This window comes from Antechinus flavipes, chromosome 5 (genome assembly GCF_016432865.1).
Source record: "Antechinus flavipes isolate AdamAnt ecotype Samford, QLD, Australia chromosome 5, AdamAnt_v2, whole genome shotgun sequence".
NCBI classification, from domain to species: Eukaryota; Metazoa; Chordata; class Mammalia; order Dasyuromorphia; family Dasyuridae; genus Antechinus; species Antechinus flavipes.
The window spans coordinates 262,342,101-262,363,887 of NC_067402.1; the positions used below are offsets into that span (position 1 = coordinate 262,342,101).

Genomic DNA, 21,787 nt, shown 5'->3' on the forward strand with positions numbered 1-21,787 from the left:
CATGCTCTGTTAGATCTTTGGAATCACAGCTTCCTTTTCTAGATGTTACTAAGCATCTCTTTAAGTATCTATTCTAGAATTTTCTCAGGAATCCAAAGCCAGCCCATTGGCTCAACATTTGCAGATGGTTCTCTTACTATTCTGCGAATCAGGATGGGTGTGTGTCCTTCTCCAAGCTTTAAAATCTCTCTCAGTTCTATGTTTTTTCAAACATCCCTCAGAAATGACACTCATCAGTTCTTCTACTCCTCAACTAAGAAGTTCATCTTGCTCAGGTGACCTGAGTTCACCAAGAAAAGTTAGGTACTCTCTTAGTATCTTCTGACTAACCTCCATGTGCCATGCTTGTCTTGTTTCCCAAGCAACAATCAATCAGTCAATAAACACTTATTAAGAATCCACTATGTGCCAGACACTGTGTAAGTGCTGGGAATATAAAAAGATGCAAAAGACAGACCCTGCCCTCACAGACTTATAATCTAATAAAGCAACCTGGGACATGGTAGGCAAAAAGCTAATGTGTTAAGTTTCTTTTGTCTGGACCTGAAATTTTATCATTATTATTTACATTAATAATAGAAGCACAGAGTCCAGAATGATGGAGGTTATTGGCTCAGTATATATTGGCCAGGACAGATTACTGAGGGGCCCAGAAATCTTAATGCAGTGTAACAAGCTTTGATAACTTCAGAAGCATGAACCCCATATTTTGAAAGGTTAATCATATAATTTTAAAAATATCGATTATTAAAATTCATCGTGATCATATGTTGATTTTTGGACTTTGTTGCAGACTATGTTATGAATGAATTGCACTTGCAATTTTAAGATCATCTAAAGAACAAGATTTTAATGCATATAGAACAGTTCTGATATAAGCCCTGCAAGAACAAGTCAAGGTGGCAGAGCAAAAGGATGTTCTCTTTTGATTTAGAAATTATCACATATTTAATGAATAATGACAAAGTACCCTGTCTTGCTAAGGTTAGAATGAAAAATTAATTATCTAAAATTTTAAAAATTAAATAAGTATATAAGAAATTGAAAGAATCATCCTTTTGAAATTGTTTTAGTTATCCAGGGATGGATTATCACCCAAGTGGGTGGGGCGCCTCTGGGCAGAAGCCAGATGATGGGCATCTTGGAGTAACCGCTGCAGAGAGAACTGTGGCCAACCAGCTGGTATCTGAGCAGCTGGATTGGCCCTGCCACACAGGACTCAGCAGCTGGGTTCTAGGACAACTTTGCAGGGTTCTTTTCTTTTTAATCTTGGCAACCCTGGTTCAGAGGATCATAGATTTGGAGTTGGAAGGAACCCAAGGCTTTTTCCAGCCCAATGCATTCAACTGACACATGAGGAAACTGATATCCAAAAAGATTACTCAACTTGCCTGTATTCTTCCTACACAGCTAGTAAGAGACAGGAGCAGCATTTGAACCTGTTTGCCTCAGTTTCCTCATCTGTAAAATGAACTGGAGGAAAAACCCGGCAAATTAGTCCAGTATTTGCCAAGAAAAACTTCAAACAAAATCATAAAGAGTCAGACATGATTGAAAAACAAATCAAATTCCTTCTAAGCTTTTTCTTTACACTAAACATTTCCAGGTTCTTATAGTCAAATTCTCACCAAAGAGAAAATCCTCAATACTATGAGCCAAGTGCTCTGTGAGATGTCAGGAATTCAAAGATGAAAATGAGAATGTCCCTGCCCTCAAGGAGCCGACGTTCTACTGGAGATAGACAATATATTCCTATATTAGCAATGGGAGGAAGGGAAGGCAGCAGGCAGCTGGAAGGATGGGGGATGGCTGTAGAATTTAATTGTAAAGAAAAAAAGGGGCTAAAAGAGAGAGAGAGATAAGGTACATTCCAGACATGGGGGAGAGCTGGGGTCAGGACAGAGGAGATGGATGGAGTGTTGTGTGTGAGAACAGCAAGAAGTGTGATGTGGCTTGGCAAGAGCCTGGAGTGTAGGAAGAAAGGAAATACACAAGGAGGCTTGACAGGCAGGATGAGGCTAGCCAGGCTAGGAAGGGCTTTCTATTCTGTCCCGGAGGCAAAAAGGGAGTTACAAAAAGGAAGAGGGCAGTGACATGGTCAGAGCTAAGGTTTAGGTAAATCACTTTAGTGGCTGACTTTATTCTTCTTCTCCCAGATCTAGAGAGATACCAAGTATTGTTATTTCTACTTTCTTTTCAAATAACATATGGGTATACTTAAGGAGAGAGAAAAATTGCAGTCAATTGTAGTTTAATGTAAGACCAGCCCGGAAATAACATCAAATCAGGTGATCAAAGAGGAAATTCAGGAAAACTGTTTCTTAACCACTGTAACAAAGAAGAGACAGACATGATCTTATCCTACAAAAAAGTCTAACCAATTGAGATCTGACAGTAAATCCTTTTTAAAATCCTACTCCGATGAGCTATATTTCTCAGGAAACCCTTTCCCCTACAAAAAGTCATATAAACATTGCCCTTTTTGACCTCCAACATTTTCCTGTATAATTAGGTTACAGTCACATGTAAACTTAACACTAAAAAATGCCAAAGCATAAATAACTTCCCTTTACAATAGGTGGTAGTGGTGGTGCTGGGGGGAGGGGGAAGAGAGGAGAGAATGGCTTGTTGGAGGAAGGGAGAAAGGGAAAGCTGCCCTTTAAAAAAAAAAAATAGAGATAAATTTAAAAGTACTGATTAACAGAGAGTAATGGATGGCCTACTAGTTTCAAGTAATTTTATTTAATTTTTCAAACCAATACTTAAAGAATTCATGCACATGCTGAATGTTTAAAGTAAAGCAGCTTAGAAAACAAATACTGAAACTTTACAGGGACCTAAATTATTTTTAAATGAGGTTTCATACCTCTAGGGAGAGAGTAAATCGTAAAATAAACGAAATCAGCATTCTTTACTCGTTTCCTAAGGGCAAATAGCTATTTATAAGATTGCAGTACATAATTTACCCATATAAGTCTTAATTAAGAATGTATGATCTAGGCTCAATCCAAAACCAATTTATAGTTTTTCTGGACCTGATGTTGACCAAATAATTTGACCCAGTGGTGGGTGGGCCTTGTTTAGAACTTCCCAATTATTCTGCTCCCTGCATACACTAGGGATATTCAGCGTTTTTCACTGGGCAGCATATTTGTAACTTTGCCCTGGGAAGCATAATTTAGGCCATCTGGATCTGTTCTATAAGGAGAAAGAAAAGGGCTAGATGGGAATCCCTATTTTGTTGCTTACTTCATATATAATATTAAGCAAGTCACTTAAATTCTCTGAAAATAGGGACCATGATCCTCAAGCTACCTGCCTCACAGTGTTGGTCTGAGGATACGAGGAGATGATGTTTATAAAATATTTTGATGTCATAAAAGGCTCTGTTAATAGAGGGCATGTTTTTTAATGACATCTTCTAGAGAGAAATCTGCTATTATCCAACCCAGCTTAAGTTAAGTAATTATTTCAATACAGCAAGCATTTTTAAAGGGCCTACTAAGGCCTCCACTGCAAGCTCCCCTGGCTCTGGTAGGGGATTCCTTGTGGAGACTACAAGACCACCGTATGACTCTGATTCCTCCCCCTCCTCCCCTCAGTGCAGTCTTCTCTGGTTAGAATCTACACTTCTTGAAGCAGGACTGTCTGATTTTCTTTTATATGCATCCTCAGTGCTTAGCACACAGGGCTTGCACAAAGCCAAGTGATTAATCAATTCTCTCCAATGCTTTCTCTGTCTCTGTCTCCCTCATACATACAAAAGGCAGGCGTAGAAGGAGCTTACACACTTCTGTGAGATTCAGCTACCTGACAACTACCAGCAAACCTCTATCTCTGTCCTCTACGGATAATAAAGGACATTTGCCCCTTAGGCCGTTTGGTCCATCTGGGGTTTTTTATGCTGCTATTACACTTGATTATTGAAAAGGCCCATCTCAAAGCAGCACGTCTCAGCTTTTAGTTCAAGAACCTTTGGTTGTCTTTGTGCATTCTCTAGCCAAGGGAATATTACATTTGTTTGTTTGTTTGTTTTTTATGTCTAAAGACCACTTAAATGGAGGGAAAGGGACTGATCTCCTACCTGCATCCATCTGCCACTAAAAAATGCTGTATGAGGACAGAGGAGAGAAGCCTTCTTAGAATTAATAGTAGGGAGAAAATTGCTCTGAGATGTTAATAACATGTCTCCTCTTTTCTAAATATCACAAATTACTAGTTCAATCATTCAATAAACACTAATTATGCACCTATTATGTACCAAGCACTGTGCTAAGTGCTGGGGATACAAAGAAAGGCAAAAGATAGTCCAGGTTCCCAAAGAGCTCACAATGTAATTCTTGCTAGAAATGAACATTCTTATGAGCACTGGCTCTAGCATGTTCTGTGTGTCTCTGGACAAGTTCCTATTTCCTCGTCTTTCAAATGTCCAAACTACCTCCATCAAAGTGTTGTTGAAGGGGAAGTACTTAAGATAAATCATAATGCTCTTTATCAAACCCCAGAAGGCTCAGACCACATGGCCACCTTGTTATCCTGAGATTCTACACTCAGGGAATCATTTCTCCAGCTTAGGTGGTGCACAAAATAAAGGCGATGGAACGGAATATCCAGCGGGCAGCTGACTGCTGTCAGGGACTTCTAATGGAGCCCTTTGAGTACCATGAGAACTTAGCTCCCTTGTGTCACCTCTTTATAAGCCCAATTTGAGCTTATGGACCTGTTTCATCCTAAATTCCTTTCAGCTGACAACAATCTTTCTTAATGAGTAGATAGATGGTGGCTGCAGGAAAGCAGAGAAGGGAATAAACACTTATTAAATACCTATATGTGCCAGGGAACTGTGCTAGGCCCGTTACAAACACCATCTCATTTGATCCTGTGAGGTAGGTGCTAGTATTGTCTCCATTTTACAGTAGAGGAAACTGAGACAGAAGTTTAAGTGACTTGCCTAGGATCTGTGGCCAGATTTGTGCTTGGCTTTTTGTGACTCCAGGCTTGGCATCCTTTCCACTGAGTCACCTAGCTGTCACCGTTCACATGGCAATGTCTATACTTGTGTCGCTGACATGAACTAATCACTTGGAACAATTAATATTTTTTAAAAAGGCATTAACTTATAGATATCTGATCAAAGCTCATACCCAGCAATCAGGGTCTGCTTTGCATTAGCAAAGACTTAGGAGCCTCAGTGGTCTAAGCAGGGTAGTTTTGCCCTGTGAAGGGATCTAAAATGGATCTAAAAGCCATAAGATTTACAAAACAAATAAATAAATCACCATTGAGGAGGAGGTAGAACATGGGGGTCTGGGTATTGGTATTCTGAGTTAAATAGCAAAGGAGGGGAATGAAACTGGATTTGAGGCCTATCAGCATTCTCTGGAAGGAAGGATGGCCCAAGAGTGAGGCTGGAGGCTTGGAGAGAAGGCGACTCACAAAGGAAGCCATCTGTTAGGTGGCAGCTGTTGGTCAGCCATCTCAGTGGTTCCTTAATAGATAATGATGAGACCCAGGACTAGGGCTTCAAGGTTAACAGAGTTGGGCCTTGGCAACATTTAGCTAATATGCCTCCCTCTTGTGGTCATTAAAAATAAGCTTTCCTAAGAAAAAATCTCCTAAAACGTGAGCAGTCATGGCCTACCTGTTACTCTCCTTCATAAAATAGAAATTCATTTATTTCTTTTAAATCGGGGTTTTCACGTACATTCCAGAAAAACTTACCGCTGTATTTGGAGATTCAGATGAAAGAATATCTACAACAAGGGGGTCAGAGGTCTGTAAATTCACCACTTCAAGCTTGGGATTAATCTGTATGTAAAAAAAGGCCTAATATTAGTGTTTTCTGGAAGAGATATTACATCTTAAAATGCATGACATTCAGACTTCCATCTCATAAAAAAATAAAATGTGTCAGAAGTTTTCAGATTTGGTTTTGAGTAGGCATTTATTTCTCCAAAAGAGAAAAAGGGAAAAAAAGAAAAAAAAATTTAAAACTACAGTAGGACTTTAAATTGTACACTGTTGATTTTCTGAGGGGTGAGGAGGGCACATGCATTAGATATGGGGGCCACATTCCACATCCTTCGTGATTTTGGGCAAATCCTTTCCCTGGGCATGTTTCCTTATCCAAAGTCCCTCTGGCTAACACCTGGGATCCTCTGATAACTTTCAGGGCAGAGGATTGTGGGGAGGGGAGCCAGAGGGAGCTGAGCCTATTCAGTATCTCCCATTTTTTCCTGTTTGTTGACATCTCCTTTCCAGTTCTCTCATCTTTATCATTAAGATCCTATTTTTTTGTGCTGGATGACATTCAAAGTGGATAGGTCAAAGGAGAGGGGTTAAAGGCAGTTCAGTACCCCTAACATCTGGCTATATACCATAAAAATGATTTGGAGGCAAAGACTAAATTTCCAGATGGATGGCATTTTTATATTGATGCTGCATGTGCAGCAGTGCCTGATCATCTTTAGGAGGATAATTCACGCCACCATATCATTAACCTCTAATAAAACTCTATGAAAAGATGAAAGGCAAGGTAGAAAAAGCATTCAGAGGTCACAAGGTCATAGAGCTACATAGGGCTGGATTGGACCTCAGAGGTCATCCATTTCAATCCTTCTCTCATCACAGTGGTAGACTAGCCATGGAGTGAACCAGGGATAAAAATGATAGGTGGTCTTTGTTCTCCACTGGAGTTCACAAAAAGTTAAGAGATACAGAGGCCCTCCAGCACACTGGGTGGCCCCAGAGGAAAAATTTATGGGAGGGAGAATATGGACCAGTCATATAGGATAAGATTCTATGGATGGGCTACAGTCCTCACATATCGATGAGTTCACAGATCCATTAAAATATGTGCCATGTGCATCATTACAATCTTAGTAAATGCATGCTGAATTTAAAATAAGTTCATTTTAAAGATATTTTAGTTGCTAGGTAACTGTAACCATGATTCTATAAACAGTAAGAACATTTCTATAACTGCAGCCCCAAATGTAGTGGAGTTGGTGCATCTCTCCTCTCCCTGATACTCTTGTCCCACTGACAAATTGATTGTTAATCCTCATAACCTGGTCCTGACCAGTCTAGATCTGGCGAATGATTAGATCTACAGATCTATGGGCAGGAAAAGAGTGGGACAATTACAACCTCAGTACAATTCTGCCATCGAGGAAATACATACTTCACGATTTCACTGAGGGGAATGCAAACCCAGGCTCATTCCTGCCCAGGAGCCTTGAATAAGCCCCAAGTTCACTCTAGGAAGAGAAAGGAGCTGAAATGAAAGGAGGCCAGTCTTCCCCCAAGTTCAGATACTGGAGCAGATACTTGATTTTCTTTTATCTGCTGCCATCTAGTGTTCTCCAGGAATTGTTCATCCATGGAGATAAGATTATATAAGGACAACTAGTCACCCGCACTTACAAATATCTAACATTGGAGAGATTGATTGGAAAAACATCCATACTCTAAATACAATGAATTAACTGACATTTCCTAGAGTTGTATATGTAAAAGCTATTAGTGTACATGCCAACTCAATGTTCAATCTTTGCATTAGAAAAAAAAATCCCAATAATCTCATCTTCCTTTTCAAAAGACAGCAAATAGAAATTCCTATAACTAAGTACAAAGGTAATAACACTAAGAAACTTGGTTAGTACTACTTAGGATGTTCTGAGCAGGACCCTAAGCCAAAAAGGAAAAATTATCTTCATGATCAATGTCCAAAGAAATGGAAATGACTATTCAAATTCCTTACTTTAGAAAATAAACTGATCCCTCCTGGGGAATCAATTAAACACCTATAAAGCAGTTAGTTAGTTGTGGTGTTTCCCTCTTTGCTTTTTTTAATTTCCTGGGAGAACAACCTAGACTTAATACATCTAGTATGGCAACTGCCAATCCCCAAAGCACTGGAAAAAAAAAAAAACAAAACATTTTATGAACAGATTTTTCTTATAGAATTAATGATGTTGAATCTTTCTCTTAAAATGACTTCCTCCAGAACCAAGCTTCTTAAACTGTGGACTGTGATTCCCATATGGGATCTTGTAGCAGAAAGGGTCATGAAATTATGATTATCAGTAAATGTTTGATTTGTATATCTTTTATACACTTGCATATCCAGAGTCACATAAAAATCTCTTGGGTGAAAAGGGGTCACCAGTGGAAAAAGTTTAAGAATCCCTGCTCTAGAACACACCAAATTTAAGAATAGGCTTCACCTCTGGTTCTGAAGTCAAGAAAACCCAAATCCACACCCTACCCTGTGTCCAGCACCAGGGAGGACAGAGTGGAAGTCAGTTCTTGACTGAATGTACAGGATCTTTAAAATTTCTTTTCCTCTAGGACTTCTTATCACCTAATGAAAGTTGTTTTCATTACAGGAAGCTTAGGCCAAGTGTGTTCAGTAATACAGGCTCTGAACCACGCCAAATTTTTACTTCAGGATTATCTGAGTTAGGCTCAGAGCAAGGAAATGTTATCCACAGCTAGTACCTGACCCTGAGCTTTTACACTCAATACATCGCTCATGCTGTCTCCTTTCTCTATTTACAAAGCTGTCCTGCTGCTGCTAGCTCTGCCCATTTAGAAAAGAGGCACTTTATTCTCCAATCAGGTGGTGATGGGGTTTGGCTGGGACTTGCCATCCCGGAACCAAAGGAACATCAGTATTTAGTCCCATTGCATTCCCCTCGGTTTAGTGAGGGGGGGGGGGGGAGGGGGAGAGAAGGAAGGGGAGAGAAAGGGGCTTTTAAAGAGGCCAAATGATTTCCAACTGAAAGAGTAAGATCATTACATAAATTCCAAATGAGTTTCAAAGAAAAGACACAATAAAATGTCAACCATCCTGCAGGAAAATAAGCTGCTAAATGTGTTAAGAGATTCCCAGATTACTGCCAGAAAGCTCATCAGATAAGCCAATAATATACAATTGCCTTTCCCCTATATCCTTGTTCTTATATTTATTCAATTCCATCATTAAGATCTGATTCGGAAAAATACACTAAATCTCAAATTTCTCAAAAATAAAAAACATGACTTGAAACTGTCCAAGTCTCCAGAATTTAATTTTTACTAAAACATGTTGCAAGAGTTTGCCATAGGATTGTTTGACCTGAAGTCTGGGCAGAAAGCACGAATGTGAAGTCATACTATGCTGCCTGTCTCCCTGTCTCCCTCCATTCCCTTGCAAAAATTAAAATAATAAACTACCAAAAGTTAAATTCAAACTAAACTTAAATGAACATGCTACCAAAAGTTAAATTCAAAGTACCCTAAATGAACATGCTATCTACTTTGACTCCCACTAGGTCTTTTCAGAGCTTTTCCTTTTACTAGACTAGTGAAGGCCTGAGTTCAAATCTGACTTCAGATACTTAGCTGTGTGCCCCTGGGCAAGTCACTAACATCAATCTCAGTTTCTACATACATAAAATGGGGATAATAATGTATCTCCCAGGGATGTTGTGAGGATCACATAGGATAATACATGTAAAGTGCTCTGCAAACATTAAAGAGCTATACAAAGATGAATGTTATTATTAATACCAGCAGCAGCATCACAACCATCAGCCTGTTTTCAGGGTCTGTTAGGACCTCGTATCAATCCACTTGAAAATCACATCAGTCTGTATTCAGAGGAGCCCTTTGAGACTTTTCTCATTTATTTAGATGCTCATCATGCAGAAATGGGGTGCTCTTTCCCCCAAAAATTAACACCTTCATTTTATTTTAAGAAGAGCTTAAGAAAGAAAACCGACAGATGGAGACTCAGATGCCTTTTGCTTCAGCAGCTTTTTACACGCCAGTTATTGCCAAGTGCTGGTCCTTTAAGCTTTGCTGTCAAGTCGACTGACGCAGGCTCCAGCAGATTTTTACAGGGAGGTAAACTGAGATATCGAGCAGCCGGTTTTCTCAGGACACCATTAGGAGTCCCTAGCCATAACACTCAGTTCAAAGTTGTTTGGGAAGCCTTTTAAGTGTGTGAGGGATAAAGAAGATGGAGGGCTTGGACCCCTCTATCTCTAGGAACTTTTGAGTTTTCAGTTTCTCAGTCAGGCTGGATCACCCTGACCCATGACCTAACATGCTTGGGTCCTTTGCTAGGGACCCTTCTTGGTTTTTACCTGAATTAGCAGGACCACCATTTACTATTAATCTTAGTAAAATCAGGTACTAAAATGTGGCTAGTTGGAAGGAAGGAGGGATTACAAGGGTAGGCAATAATTGATATTATCCAAAAAAGGAGATGGATGAGAGAAAAATGTAAAAGTCAGAAATTTTAATGGAATGATAAACTCTGAGAAAGCAACAAGATTACAGATTGTTTTCTCTAAGGACTACATATATATATATACATATATGTGTATTTTTCTCTAAGAATTAGAATATCGGTCTATTTACCTATCTATAACTAGTTTTCCAAATTGTTATCCCCATTTTATAGACAAGAAAACTGAGGCCGAGAGAGAGGTTCTGTGACATGCTCAGGATCATGCAGCTAATAAATGTCTGAGGCTGGAATTGATCCTAGGACTTTCCGACCCCTTTTCCAAAGAATTATCTACTGCTCCATTTAGTCAATAAGTTAGTAAACATTTATTAACTATCTGCTCTGTGTCAGGTACTAAACTTAACTCTGAGGTTTTAGAAACACACAGGCAAAACCAAAAAAACTTTGTCCTCAAAGAATCTTCTAATGCAGTCCAGAATCACAATCATTTTTAATAGCTGCCACATATCACTGTTCTCTCACTCCACTAATATTCTTGGCTATAAAACCTACTACTAAATTCCATCTTATTATTTATATAAACTAATACCTGTCAGACTTGGGATGTTTCCCAAACTCTTCATCTATTGCTCCCATCTGTCTAAGTGGTCTCTAGCAAAGCTTCTTAAACTGTGAGTCGTGAGCCCATATGGAGTTTCATAACTGAATGTGGGGGTCATGAAAAATTTAGCAATAGTAAAAGGTTTCTGTATACTCTACATCCAGTAGTATCAAATGTTTCACCAAGATTTATTTCTTCATGAATAGATAAACAAGTACATCCATCTCATTAATATGAAAATTTGCTTTTATCTTTAAAAAAATGATAAAATTACATGTATACCAAAAATTGTTTTAAAATAAATTTCCTATTGCACATATTTAACCTATGTCAGATTACTTTCTGTTCTGGGGAGGAGAGAATTAAGGAAAGGAGAAAGAAAAATTTGGAACACAAAGTCTTACAAAAACAAAAGTTGGAAATTATCTTTACATACATTTGGAAAAGAAAATAAATTTATGATTTATTATTAATAAATGTTTGATTTGTATAATTCTTTTGTATACCTATATATCTTGGGGTTACATAAAAATTTCTCAGGCAAAAAGAGGTTTTGAGTGGAAAAAAGTTTTAAGAAGTCCTGGTCTATAGTATATTCTCTGTTAGTCTTAACTCAAATATGCACCTCTCTGCTTTGATACTCTGATCCCTAGATTTCCTCATATTGAATCAGAATCTCTAGTTTATGGATAATTTGCATATAAATATTTGGGACCAAGGGTTTTATTATACCCAATTCCTTTCTTGGATTTTTTTCCTCCTATAAATTTCCAAATGTTTCAACTAGTTTTCTTTCTAGATACTTTCTGTTGTATTTAACTTGGTGGATAAATGTTGGAAATTTTTCTTTTGACTTTTTTTTTTAATTTAAAGCCCCCTCCCTTTTTTAAATTAGATTTGCAAAATTACAAAGGAATTCTTCTCAGCCTTTATAAAAGTGCAATCCATATCTGGCTATGGGCCTATCATTCCTATGTTTTAGATCAGGAGATCTTACCATGGTAAATATGAACCTGTTTTAAAAAAATTAATATACATACACATACATAAATGTACATATATATGCATATGCATATTTTTTTTATAACAATTTCAACACAATTGGCTTCATGTGTACTTGTAAGTATTTTATTTTATGCATTTAAAAACATAATGCTGAACAAGGCTTCATCAGACTACCAAGGGGTCCATGACAAGAAGCATGAGAATCTATTTTAGACCATGATCCAAAACCCAAACCCCATTCTCAGCTAATATCTTTCTTCATCAGCCATTACTTGCTAAAGCTGCCTCTTTCTTCTAAATCTCTTTCATTCAGTTTACAGCAGTGATGCCAAGATCCTCTGTGTCCCAAAAGTCTTCAGGATTTTTGTCCAAGGATTTGGAATCTTTAGTGTTGAGAGATTCATCAGTATGTGCTAGATCCATCCCCTGGGAAAGCAGTGTGATCTCTCTTAATTTTATTAGGTTGGCAGAAAACTGCCTTCCTTATCCTCAGAGTAAATCTCCATACCTAGTACCCTGTTGCTAACCTGGTGGCACCTATGTACCCAGCTCATCAGAACATAAGCGGCAGCTGCTGTTGCTTCAGAGCACCTGGCTTCCTGGGATGCAGGAACAGTATTATATTTGCTCATCAACCCCACATGCTCAGGGACACCTTCCTCCCTTTTTTCTATGTATGACATACCACTTTCCAATCTCCTGACATAGGTCAGAATTTCCTTCTGTTTATTTATTCTTTTCTGTTGAAACTGAAGCTCTTCTATTTTGTTCCCCCAAGATATCTAATTCTGGATAACATTGATAATACAGAAAATGGAAATGCACTCCTTAAGCCCCTCTGCTTTTTCTCCTAAGGGGAAGACAATCTGCATCTTAAGCATGTTTGTGTTCCTCTGTTTCTGTCTGTATTCCAAGGGCCCAGCGTGATGATTTATATAATATGGTAGATGCTTACTATATACTGAATCTTCCTGCTCTCTATACCCACTGAAAAGGAGGTACTCAGTCCTTAACCTTTCTGGCTAATATCTCTTCTAGAGAATTGCTAAAGCAATCTGCTTGTAAGAACCATAAGGATTTTGTCATGGAACCCAAGTGAAAAAAGAGTTATAAAAGACTGCAACCATCAACTGTACCAAATACACAGAGGTCAATGGAGATGAATTTTCAGAAAAGGAAAATTAATCTGGCGATGAAGAAGTTAAGGAGACCCTTTTCAAAAGTGGGCAAGGAGGGGGACAGAGAGAGGATGCAGTGGAGGGAGCATGAAACTTAAGAATCAGGAGGGCCTGAGTTCGCATCTGGCCTCAGACTTCACACTTACTAGCTATGTGATCCTGGGCAAATCACAACCTCGATTGTACTGTCCCCTCTTCCCCCAAAAAAGTGATCAAGGTAGAAAACAAATTATATAAAGCAGCAAAAAACGTCTAGATGACTCATCGTATGCAGTGGAAAGGAATAATATGAGATGACAGCCAACAAGGATAGCGTACTTCTTTGTAGCTCCTCAAGCCCATACAATAGCTGCACCGAGAGCCACTCTAAGGAAAACTACACATGTGGATTCAGAAGCAAAGAAAAGAAAGAAGTCTTAAAAAGCCAAAGGTACCAAGGGAAAGGGAGAGAGTGAATATACGAGAGAGGCAGGAGACGTGCTGAATAACTTCGATGAAAGTGAGAGGCTGGGATTGAGGACGTCCATGATGGCTCTCATTACAATGGAGCAGGGATGTTTGCTTCTTCCTCTGAGACAGAGAGGAGAGGGCAGATGAAAACATGAGGATGGATGGGAAAAGAGAGAAGTTGGCAGACCTCAGGGCTGATGGCCTTAATCTTCTAGGAAGTGGCTAATACTCACCTCAATTGAATCAGGTTTTCTTTCATGGTGATGAGAAGTTCTTGGGTAAATATCAAGAAGATGAGGTGGAGCATCAAAATGTAATCGTTTGATGTTTTTTTTCAGAAGATCTTTATAATTCATTTCATCAAAATTTGTCTTCCACAATAAAATCTACATAAAAACAAATAATAAAGATAGTTAATATTTTCAGTATAGAAATTTAAAATGTATCTGATCTTAAAAGGAATCTCAACATCTAATTAGTCTTATAAGATTCTGGTACACTATGGTGACTTCCTAATAGACAACTGGACTCCAATTTGAACACTATGAAATACTATACACAAGGTATATTGTGACTGAAATTATAAAGTCATTTCTGTATTAAGTAGAGTACAGCTTATACATCTGAACTTATGGCATTCCTCAAAGCACAGAGGGTGAATGTCACAGAATCACAGAACAGTGCAGCTGGGAAGTACCAATGAGGCCATCGACTTCACCCCCCTCACCACCTAGAGAACAAAACCTAAGCAGGGAGGTGAGAGGTCCCAGCCACTCAGCTAGGAAGTATGAGAATTGGGGGAGCTCACAAACCTGAGCATCAGCACCTCCAGATGTGAACTGTTGGCCACCTTTTGAAAAAGAAACGGCAAAGACGGGTCCCTATGGAACAAGAGAACACAGGAAGGAGAAAATAAGATATGATCAGTGATACTCTAGAATAAACAAGATTACAGAGAGTAACTGCAGTCTATTTTTCATCTCACTTCATAGAAATCAGACTCTAAAAGACTCCTGATTGAGCATCAACTGCTAACAGTGGACAAGATTAAAATAATACTGAACCAATTATAAATTATAACAAGAAAATAATATGAGAAAATATCATAATTTCTTTTATCTTTAAGTATGTCTTTTTAGATTTCCACTCTGGGAAATATTCATATCAGCAGCAGACATTTCAAGGAATGGGCTGGGAAGCCAACATATGAACACAGGTCATTTCCTACTTCAAAGTCTTCTCTTGGGTTTTTCTATCTGCTTCTCCCATTAATAAAGTGAAAAAATTAAAAGTACGTAAAACTTTATGGTCATCATTTGAAGCTCATTTCACACCAAAATACAAGTGGCATTTACCCTTTCTAGGATAGCTTGACCTAAAAGAGTATGTTTGCTTTCTGTTTTTCCAATTTGTTTCCTTTTAAGTTCACTTCTAAATCAAATATGGACAATTTCTCACTCAAAAAAAAAAAAAAAAAAACAATCTCTATGCAGCAATAACCACCTAAAAAAAAAAAACAAAAACTTATGACAATAGCTGTATTCAGAAAAGCTACAGATCCAGATGTGGAAGGAACTGAATCCTGGGAACTTCTTCAATAATACAATGTTCTTTACTTCACTTTGATATAGTTACTTAGGCCCTGCAAATTAAAGATATAGTTCTATTAGCAAACATTCTTTTTTTTGGGGGAGGGGAGAGTATGGAAACCTGTGGTACAATTCTGTGGCTGTAAAGACTGAAACGGGTGAATCACTTTGAACTCAGGAATGCTGAACTGATTAGGGATGATAACAATCGAGTGGGTTTGTACACCAAGTCCAGAACCAACATGGAGAACATCTGGGAGTAAAAGGCTACCAAGATGTCTAAGGAAGGATGAGCTCAATCAGGTCAGAAAACCACAGCAGATCAAACCACCTGGACTTGAGTCCACAAATGGCTGCTGCATTTACAACCTGTTGGGAAGCTTTCTCAGAGAGATGGAGAGACCAGTGCGAATAACTCTAGGAAGATAAAAAGGTTATAGCCTCGATCACAGAGTGGAAAGGACCTCAAAAACTATCTGGTCCAATTTAGTGACTATAAAGATAGACATAGACACATATGTATCTGAGAAAGTCTGAAAAAGTCTGAAAAAAGTTTTCCTGGCAAAAGTGATTACTTCCCTATAGAATTAAGGAATTTACCGATTTTAAAGCAACTTTTGAGTCAAAATAAAAAGCAATGATGGCTCACCTCCAAAAAAAATCTGTAAATAAAATATGAATAATAATACTATCTAGCCTTTAGAGTTCCAATAGACTTAAGATGGAAAATGCTGATCACATCCAAAGACAGAACTATGGAGACTGAATGTGGATTAAAGCGTAGTATTTTGACTTATTTGTTTGGGTTTTTTTTGTTATGGTTTTTTTCCCTTTTGAGTCTGATTTTTCTTGTACAACATGACAAATATGGAAATATGTTTAAAAGGACTGAACACATTGAACCCACACCAGATTGCTTACTGTCTTAGGGAGGGGGAATAGGGGAAGAGGGAGAAAAATTTAGAACATAAAGTTTTACAAAAATGAATGATGAAAACCATCTTTACATGTATTTAGAAAAATTAAAATACTACTGGAAAAATACCATCTAGCCTTTAAAGACTTTGGAAGATCCTATATTTGTCAAATAAAGTATTCCTCAATTCATAACTAAACTCTTTTTTCTTGTGAAGATTTTTCAAATAGTATTTTATTTTTCCAAATACATGCATAGTTTTCAACATTTATCTTTGCAAAATCTTATGTCCAAATTTCTCCTCCCTCCTTCCCCTCTCACCCCCACCCAAAACAGCAAGCAATCTAATATAAACATGTGCGATTCTTCTAAGCATATTTCAATAAAATATCAAAACTAAATTCTTGAATTTTGAAAATCTCATGTACTATCTGTTTTTACAGCCAAGTTTCTAAAATTAAATTGAGTAACCTGTTCCATAAGAAATCAGAATTTTTTTCTTTTATATAAGTAATAATCTCTTTAAGTGGAATGGTATTAGTAAAATTTAACAATAACAATAGTTCATGTTTATATAATATTTTAAGGTTTTCATAGCACTTCAAAATAACTTTGTGAAGTGTGTGGTATAATATTATTAGGCCCATTTTAAAGATAAGGAAACTGAGTCTTTTTGAGATGCCCATGGTTATCTGCTAGAAAGCATCAAAGCCAGCTTTGTCAGCATCCCTGAGGGACCCGCACAGAGCGTCCCTTGGACTGTTCACACAGCTTAACCTCATTCATTCCACCTCATATGAGAAGATTCCTCAAAAGGTAGGTTGGGTAGAAGTTTTTCCTTTCATTTCCCATCCTGCCCTTGGCAGCTACCACTAAAACCATTCAGTGAGCCTCACGGGGATACTCAGTGACACTGGAAGGGATGAAGCATATAGACTTGAATTCCTGCTGTCTCTCTGTATCTTCAACTTACTAATAAAGCCACATATTCAAAAAATTTCAACAACTATGTGAAGAACAATTATTTGGCAAAAAAAAATTATGTTGAATGTGCCCTCCTATTCTATGTACTTCTTTCACAAACCTATTAAATTTCTTTTTATTTAGCTGTGGAAACATACGGAGTCTCTTCACTCTGAAAGAAAAAGCCTTGATTCTTATTTCTTGGGTACCACTTCTGATTCAATAGAACAGGAATCTTTAGAAGGCCAAAGATGGTCAAATGAGGAATGAATGACTAAAGATAAATGTACTTTAAGACCCAATAACATGCTAAATTAATCTTTTGTCTGTCCTTATTTAATCTTATTTAAGGACACTCATTCTAAAATGATTTTGTTTGAGAATTACCAAAGACATCAAAGTAAATCTGTCTATCTTTGGACTGCTCTCTAAGCAGAAATGTTTAGAATTAGGTTAATCTAAGTTAATAACAACATTGTTTCTGGAAGGCTTTTGCCTAAAACACAGAACACATAATTTTCTTTCACACGTCTAGCTAGGTCTGTTGGCTACTAATTATGTTATTGCCTTTCAATCACTTCTTTTTTATGGCTTCTACTTATCAGCTGAAAGCATATTATAGATTATATATGAGCTAGAATTTTTTTAAAAAGCCTTAATCAGGCAGGTAGATGGCACAGTAGGTAAAGCACTGGCCTGGGGTCAGGGGAATATGAGTTCAAATCTCACATCAGACAGTTAACTTACTTGCTGTGTGATCCTGGGCAAGGCAATGACCTCGCAAAACAAACAAACCAAAAATAACTTATAGTCTATTTCTGCTTTTTAAACATGGCACATCAGAAAGCGTGCTGGGCTCAAAGTTAGGAGATCTGAGTTTGAATCTCAGACATTTAATGACCACAAGCATGTCACTTGACTTCGTGAAACCTGAGTTCCTTTATTTATGAAATGGGAATAATACCACCTGTACTCCCGGACTCACCAGCTGCTGTGAGCAAAGTAGAAAACAAGTCAGGAAAAGTACATGTCATCTGATAACAGAACAAGCTCTTTCTCCCTTTGTACATTTAGCACAATTCTCCTTTGAGATCTAATCTGTAAATGTGTATTTTAGAAAAAGACAATCTCAAGAACATAAAGAAAGCTCCAGAGAAAATTACATAAGTTATGCACTTAGGAAATTATTCAAGGCTTTTCCTTGAAAAATAGGACATGTCTAAACTATTTATATAGTCTGAATACAAGGAAGGGTTAATTGAGTAGTTAATGAATATGAAATACCAAGAATATCCAGTGACAAATCACAGTTTAAAGAGTTGTTCAACTGGAAATGATATTAAACTAATCACATAAAAACAACTTCTTTGATAATAGCAGCAAAAAACACGCTGCAATGAAATGGACGATAAGATATAATATCGTCAGGATTTAAAGAAATGTATCTATTTAAAAATGTAAAATGTCACTGCCAGTACCGTGTGTCCTTGAAGCGTATATATGAGTCTTCCTTCTACTAGATCCAAGATCTTAAGGGTGCCATCAGATGAGGCAGTGATGAGATAATTACCCGAAGGATGGAATGACAAACAGTTGACTCCACCACTGTGAACTGATTTACATGAGGAAAAAAAGGGACATTCAGACATCATTATATTTTGACATATTTTAGATCGGTTCTAGGATTTCAAAGCAGTATCTTTACCTCAAGTGTAAGTGGGTAAAAATTTCATTTTAAAAGAAGTTATTTTGTTGTAGGTTGACTCAACAAAATTAATTCTATTAAAAATTAAAATAAGTAGGTTAAAATATCTTGACAACTGGCTTGGGTGAATGTTTTGACATCAAGAAAATGTGGTTCTGGCCAGTTTGACAAGAATATTTGGAAAATAGGAGTGTGTCATAGAATATTAATGTATTTCACTTTGTAATTACCAAGTTATTGGACACATAGCCAATCTCTGTCAAGTAATTATTACTAGCTTGAAATATATATACACACACACACAAATATAGAAACATATATCTTAGCTCAAAAATCTAAAAACTAATTTAATTAGTAAGAGGAGAAAAGGCATCAAATACAATTAAGTAGTTGATGAGAACTGTCCTGAAGAAATGGAAAAATACACTTGATATAACATTAAAAAAAAATGGATTTCTGCCTTAAATTCAGGCTGGGGTCATTGTAGGAAATTATTTTCTATAAGGTTCTATATGTGATTTAAGAACCAGACCCTGCAGCATTCCCAAAGAATGGGACTCATTCATCCAGCTAGTAACTATTTATTAAATGCTTATTATGAAGGGGAAAAGAAAGCCTTGTATTAGACAATTATGTACATCCCCAGGGTATAGCACAGTGTTTGGTACAGAATAAGTCTAAAGCCTTTCATTAATTCAGATATGGACCCTGGGTTTCTAAAGCTCACCTGTGGTAAATTTAAAACCTAGGATTTGGTTTTCAGTGAAGGGAATTACCTTTCCTCTATTTTCTAGGACTCCCAGGTTTCCCACCATTGGCAGTTACCTCATCTTATCAGTAACAGATGGAGCCAGAGCAACAGAAATCTGTTCCTCACTCCTTAGAAACTTTTTTTTAAAAAGTCTATTCATAATAGGAATAAAGATACATTATCTATGCTGGCCAGCTAAAAAGTGAAAGAAAATAGTCAGTTCAATGTTCACTTAGTTACCTGAAAAAGAAAATCAACAGAAATGGCTCTCTGTTTACATCCCTGTTAGACTGTAAAGAAAGTTATTGTCTAAAGCTTTCTCAGGGACTTTCTCAGACTAGTACAAAGGCTGGCTGGTACCAGTGTGGAGACTCACTAAAAGGACCAGACTGTGTACAAAGAGGTTCAAAGGCTTATGGAAGATTCTAAAAAAGACTTGAATGGCTATGCTTTAGTATGCATTAGTCACCTTGGTAATTCTGAAGTAACTTGTTTACTCTTATATCCCAGAGTTTCACTGTATGATCAGAACCTGCTGAAGCTATGCACGTACCACTGGGGTTAAAAGACACAAAGTTCGCAAACCTATCAGGAAAAATGAATCAGATGTCAGGCACTGTCATTTTCATGAAGTAAAAGATTGCAATAATAGAAGAGCAAAGTCTTCTTTAATTAAAGCACAAGCATCCGCATGTCCCAGAATGGCTTGACTTACCCTTCAGAGTCTGTAAAGCTATTAATGCACAGTTTATTTGTTGTATCCCAGATTTTAACAGTCTTATCCTCACTACATGATACTATTAGTCTTCCATCAGCTGAAAATCTGGAAAGCACAAGAAGGAAGGTGCTAGTAAGCAGGTGGTACTTATGAAAAAAAAAAGAAATCATGCATCCCTAGAAAAATACTAAAGAAAATCCTTGGGAGAACATCCATGTGTTTAAATACAACACTTTCATCAGCAAAAGGAAGAAGATACAGAGCAATAAATTGGAAACGAAATGGAACAAAAACCAAAGAAACCCAAAGGCAACTAATGAAAAACTGTAACTAATAACGAAAAAAAGAAAGTCTAAGAATAAAACATAAAATTTTAAAGCAACCTTTGAACTGATCAACAAAACTTAGGAGATAGTTTTTTGAACAAATAAAAATAAGTAAACCTTTAGCTAATTTGATTTTAAAAAGAAAAATCAAAATGTCAATATGAACGATGAAAAAACTTCATAAAAAATGAAGACGAAATGAAGGAAACTAGCAACTAGTTTTTCCAAACATATGCTGACAAAACTAGAGATAATTGGGGGGGGGGAAGTATTAGATGAATGTATGAGAGAGTTCTATTAAATATTCAAATAAAAATTCCAATATTACATAAATTATTTTCAAGAATAGGAAAAGCAAGGATCTTATCAAATTCCTTTTGTAGTCCTAATATCTGAAACAGGAAGAGATAAAGTAGAGGGGAAAAAATTACAAAACAATATGCAAAAATAATGGGAAAAGATTTTAGTAAAGAGGCTACAACAGCATAGCCAAAAGGCTATATACTACAACAAGGTCAGATTTGTAGCAAGAATACAGAGTTGGTTTAATATTAGGAAAACAATAAATGATATTAATAACAAAAACAATGAAAATCACAGTGATTTTATCAACAGATACAGAAAAAGACAAAATACACCATCTGTCTAGGTTAAAAATAACAAGGATAAGAATCAATGAACTATTCCTTAATATAAGGAATTATTTTTATCTAAAACTAAAAGCTACAAGGTCTTTCCCATTAGAATAGGGGTAAAACCTTTCTAGCTATGTAAATCCCTATGTAAATCATTTAACTATAATTTCCTCACATACCCCCCAAAAAATTAGTAAAAAAAAATAGAGGTAAAATAACAATGTCCATTGATACCATTTTTACTTCCTATGGTTATCAAAACTACTTATACTAAGAAAAATAAACAAACTGAGGGAATGAGTGTAGTCCAAGAAAGAATGAAATAGTGATTTTTGCAGATGATAGAATGATCTACTCAAAGAATGCTGGAGGTTCCCACTAAAAATTAATTGAAATAGCATGTCAACAAAGTGGAAGGATACAGAATACACCCATATAGAACATACCCATCCATATCATTTTTATATCTTAACAACAAAACCTAACAGGAAGAGCTTGAAAAAGAAATTCCAATCAAAATCACCATAGGACTCAAAAACAGGAGTCCACATACCAAAATATATATTATAAGAATATACTTACAAGAGAGAATTGTATAACTACAGATACAAAACAGACTTTACAGAAATAATGATAAACCTAAATAATTGGGGAGATATTGCTTGTGATTGAGCCATATACATATAACAAAAGAGAGAATATTCAATAAA

At 36.9% G+C, this 21,787-nt stretch overlaps 1 protein-coding gene across 1 annotated transcript in view; it reads right to left on the reverse strand.

Moving 5' to 3' along the window:
- Positions 1-21,787, reverse strand: part of POC1B (POC1 centriolar protein B) — a 92,492-nt gene that overhangs the window by 38,385 nt on the left and 32,320 nt on the right. Inside the window, exons 5-10 of the mRNA XM_051963640.1 lie at positions 20,114-20,221; positions 19,868-19,983; positions 18,421-18,554; positions 14,287-14,355; positions 13,708-13,860; positions 5,722-5,808 (exon numbers count right to left, since the gene is read on the reverse strand). Of these exons, the coding sequence (XP_051819600.1) occupies positions 5,722-5,808; positions 13,708-13,860; positions 14,287-14,355; positions 18,421-18,554; positions 19,868-19,983; positions 20,114-20,221 (667 nt within the window). The remainder of the gene's footprint in view (positions 1-5,721; positions 5,809-13,707; positions 13,861-14,286; positions 14,356-18,420; positions 18,555-19,867; positions 19,984-20,113; positions 20,222-21,787) is intronic.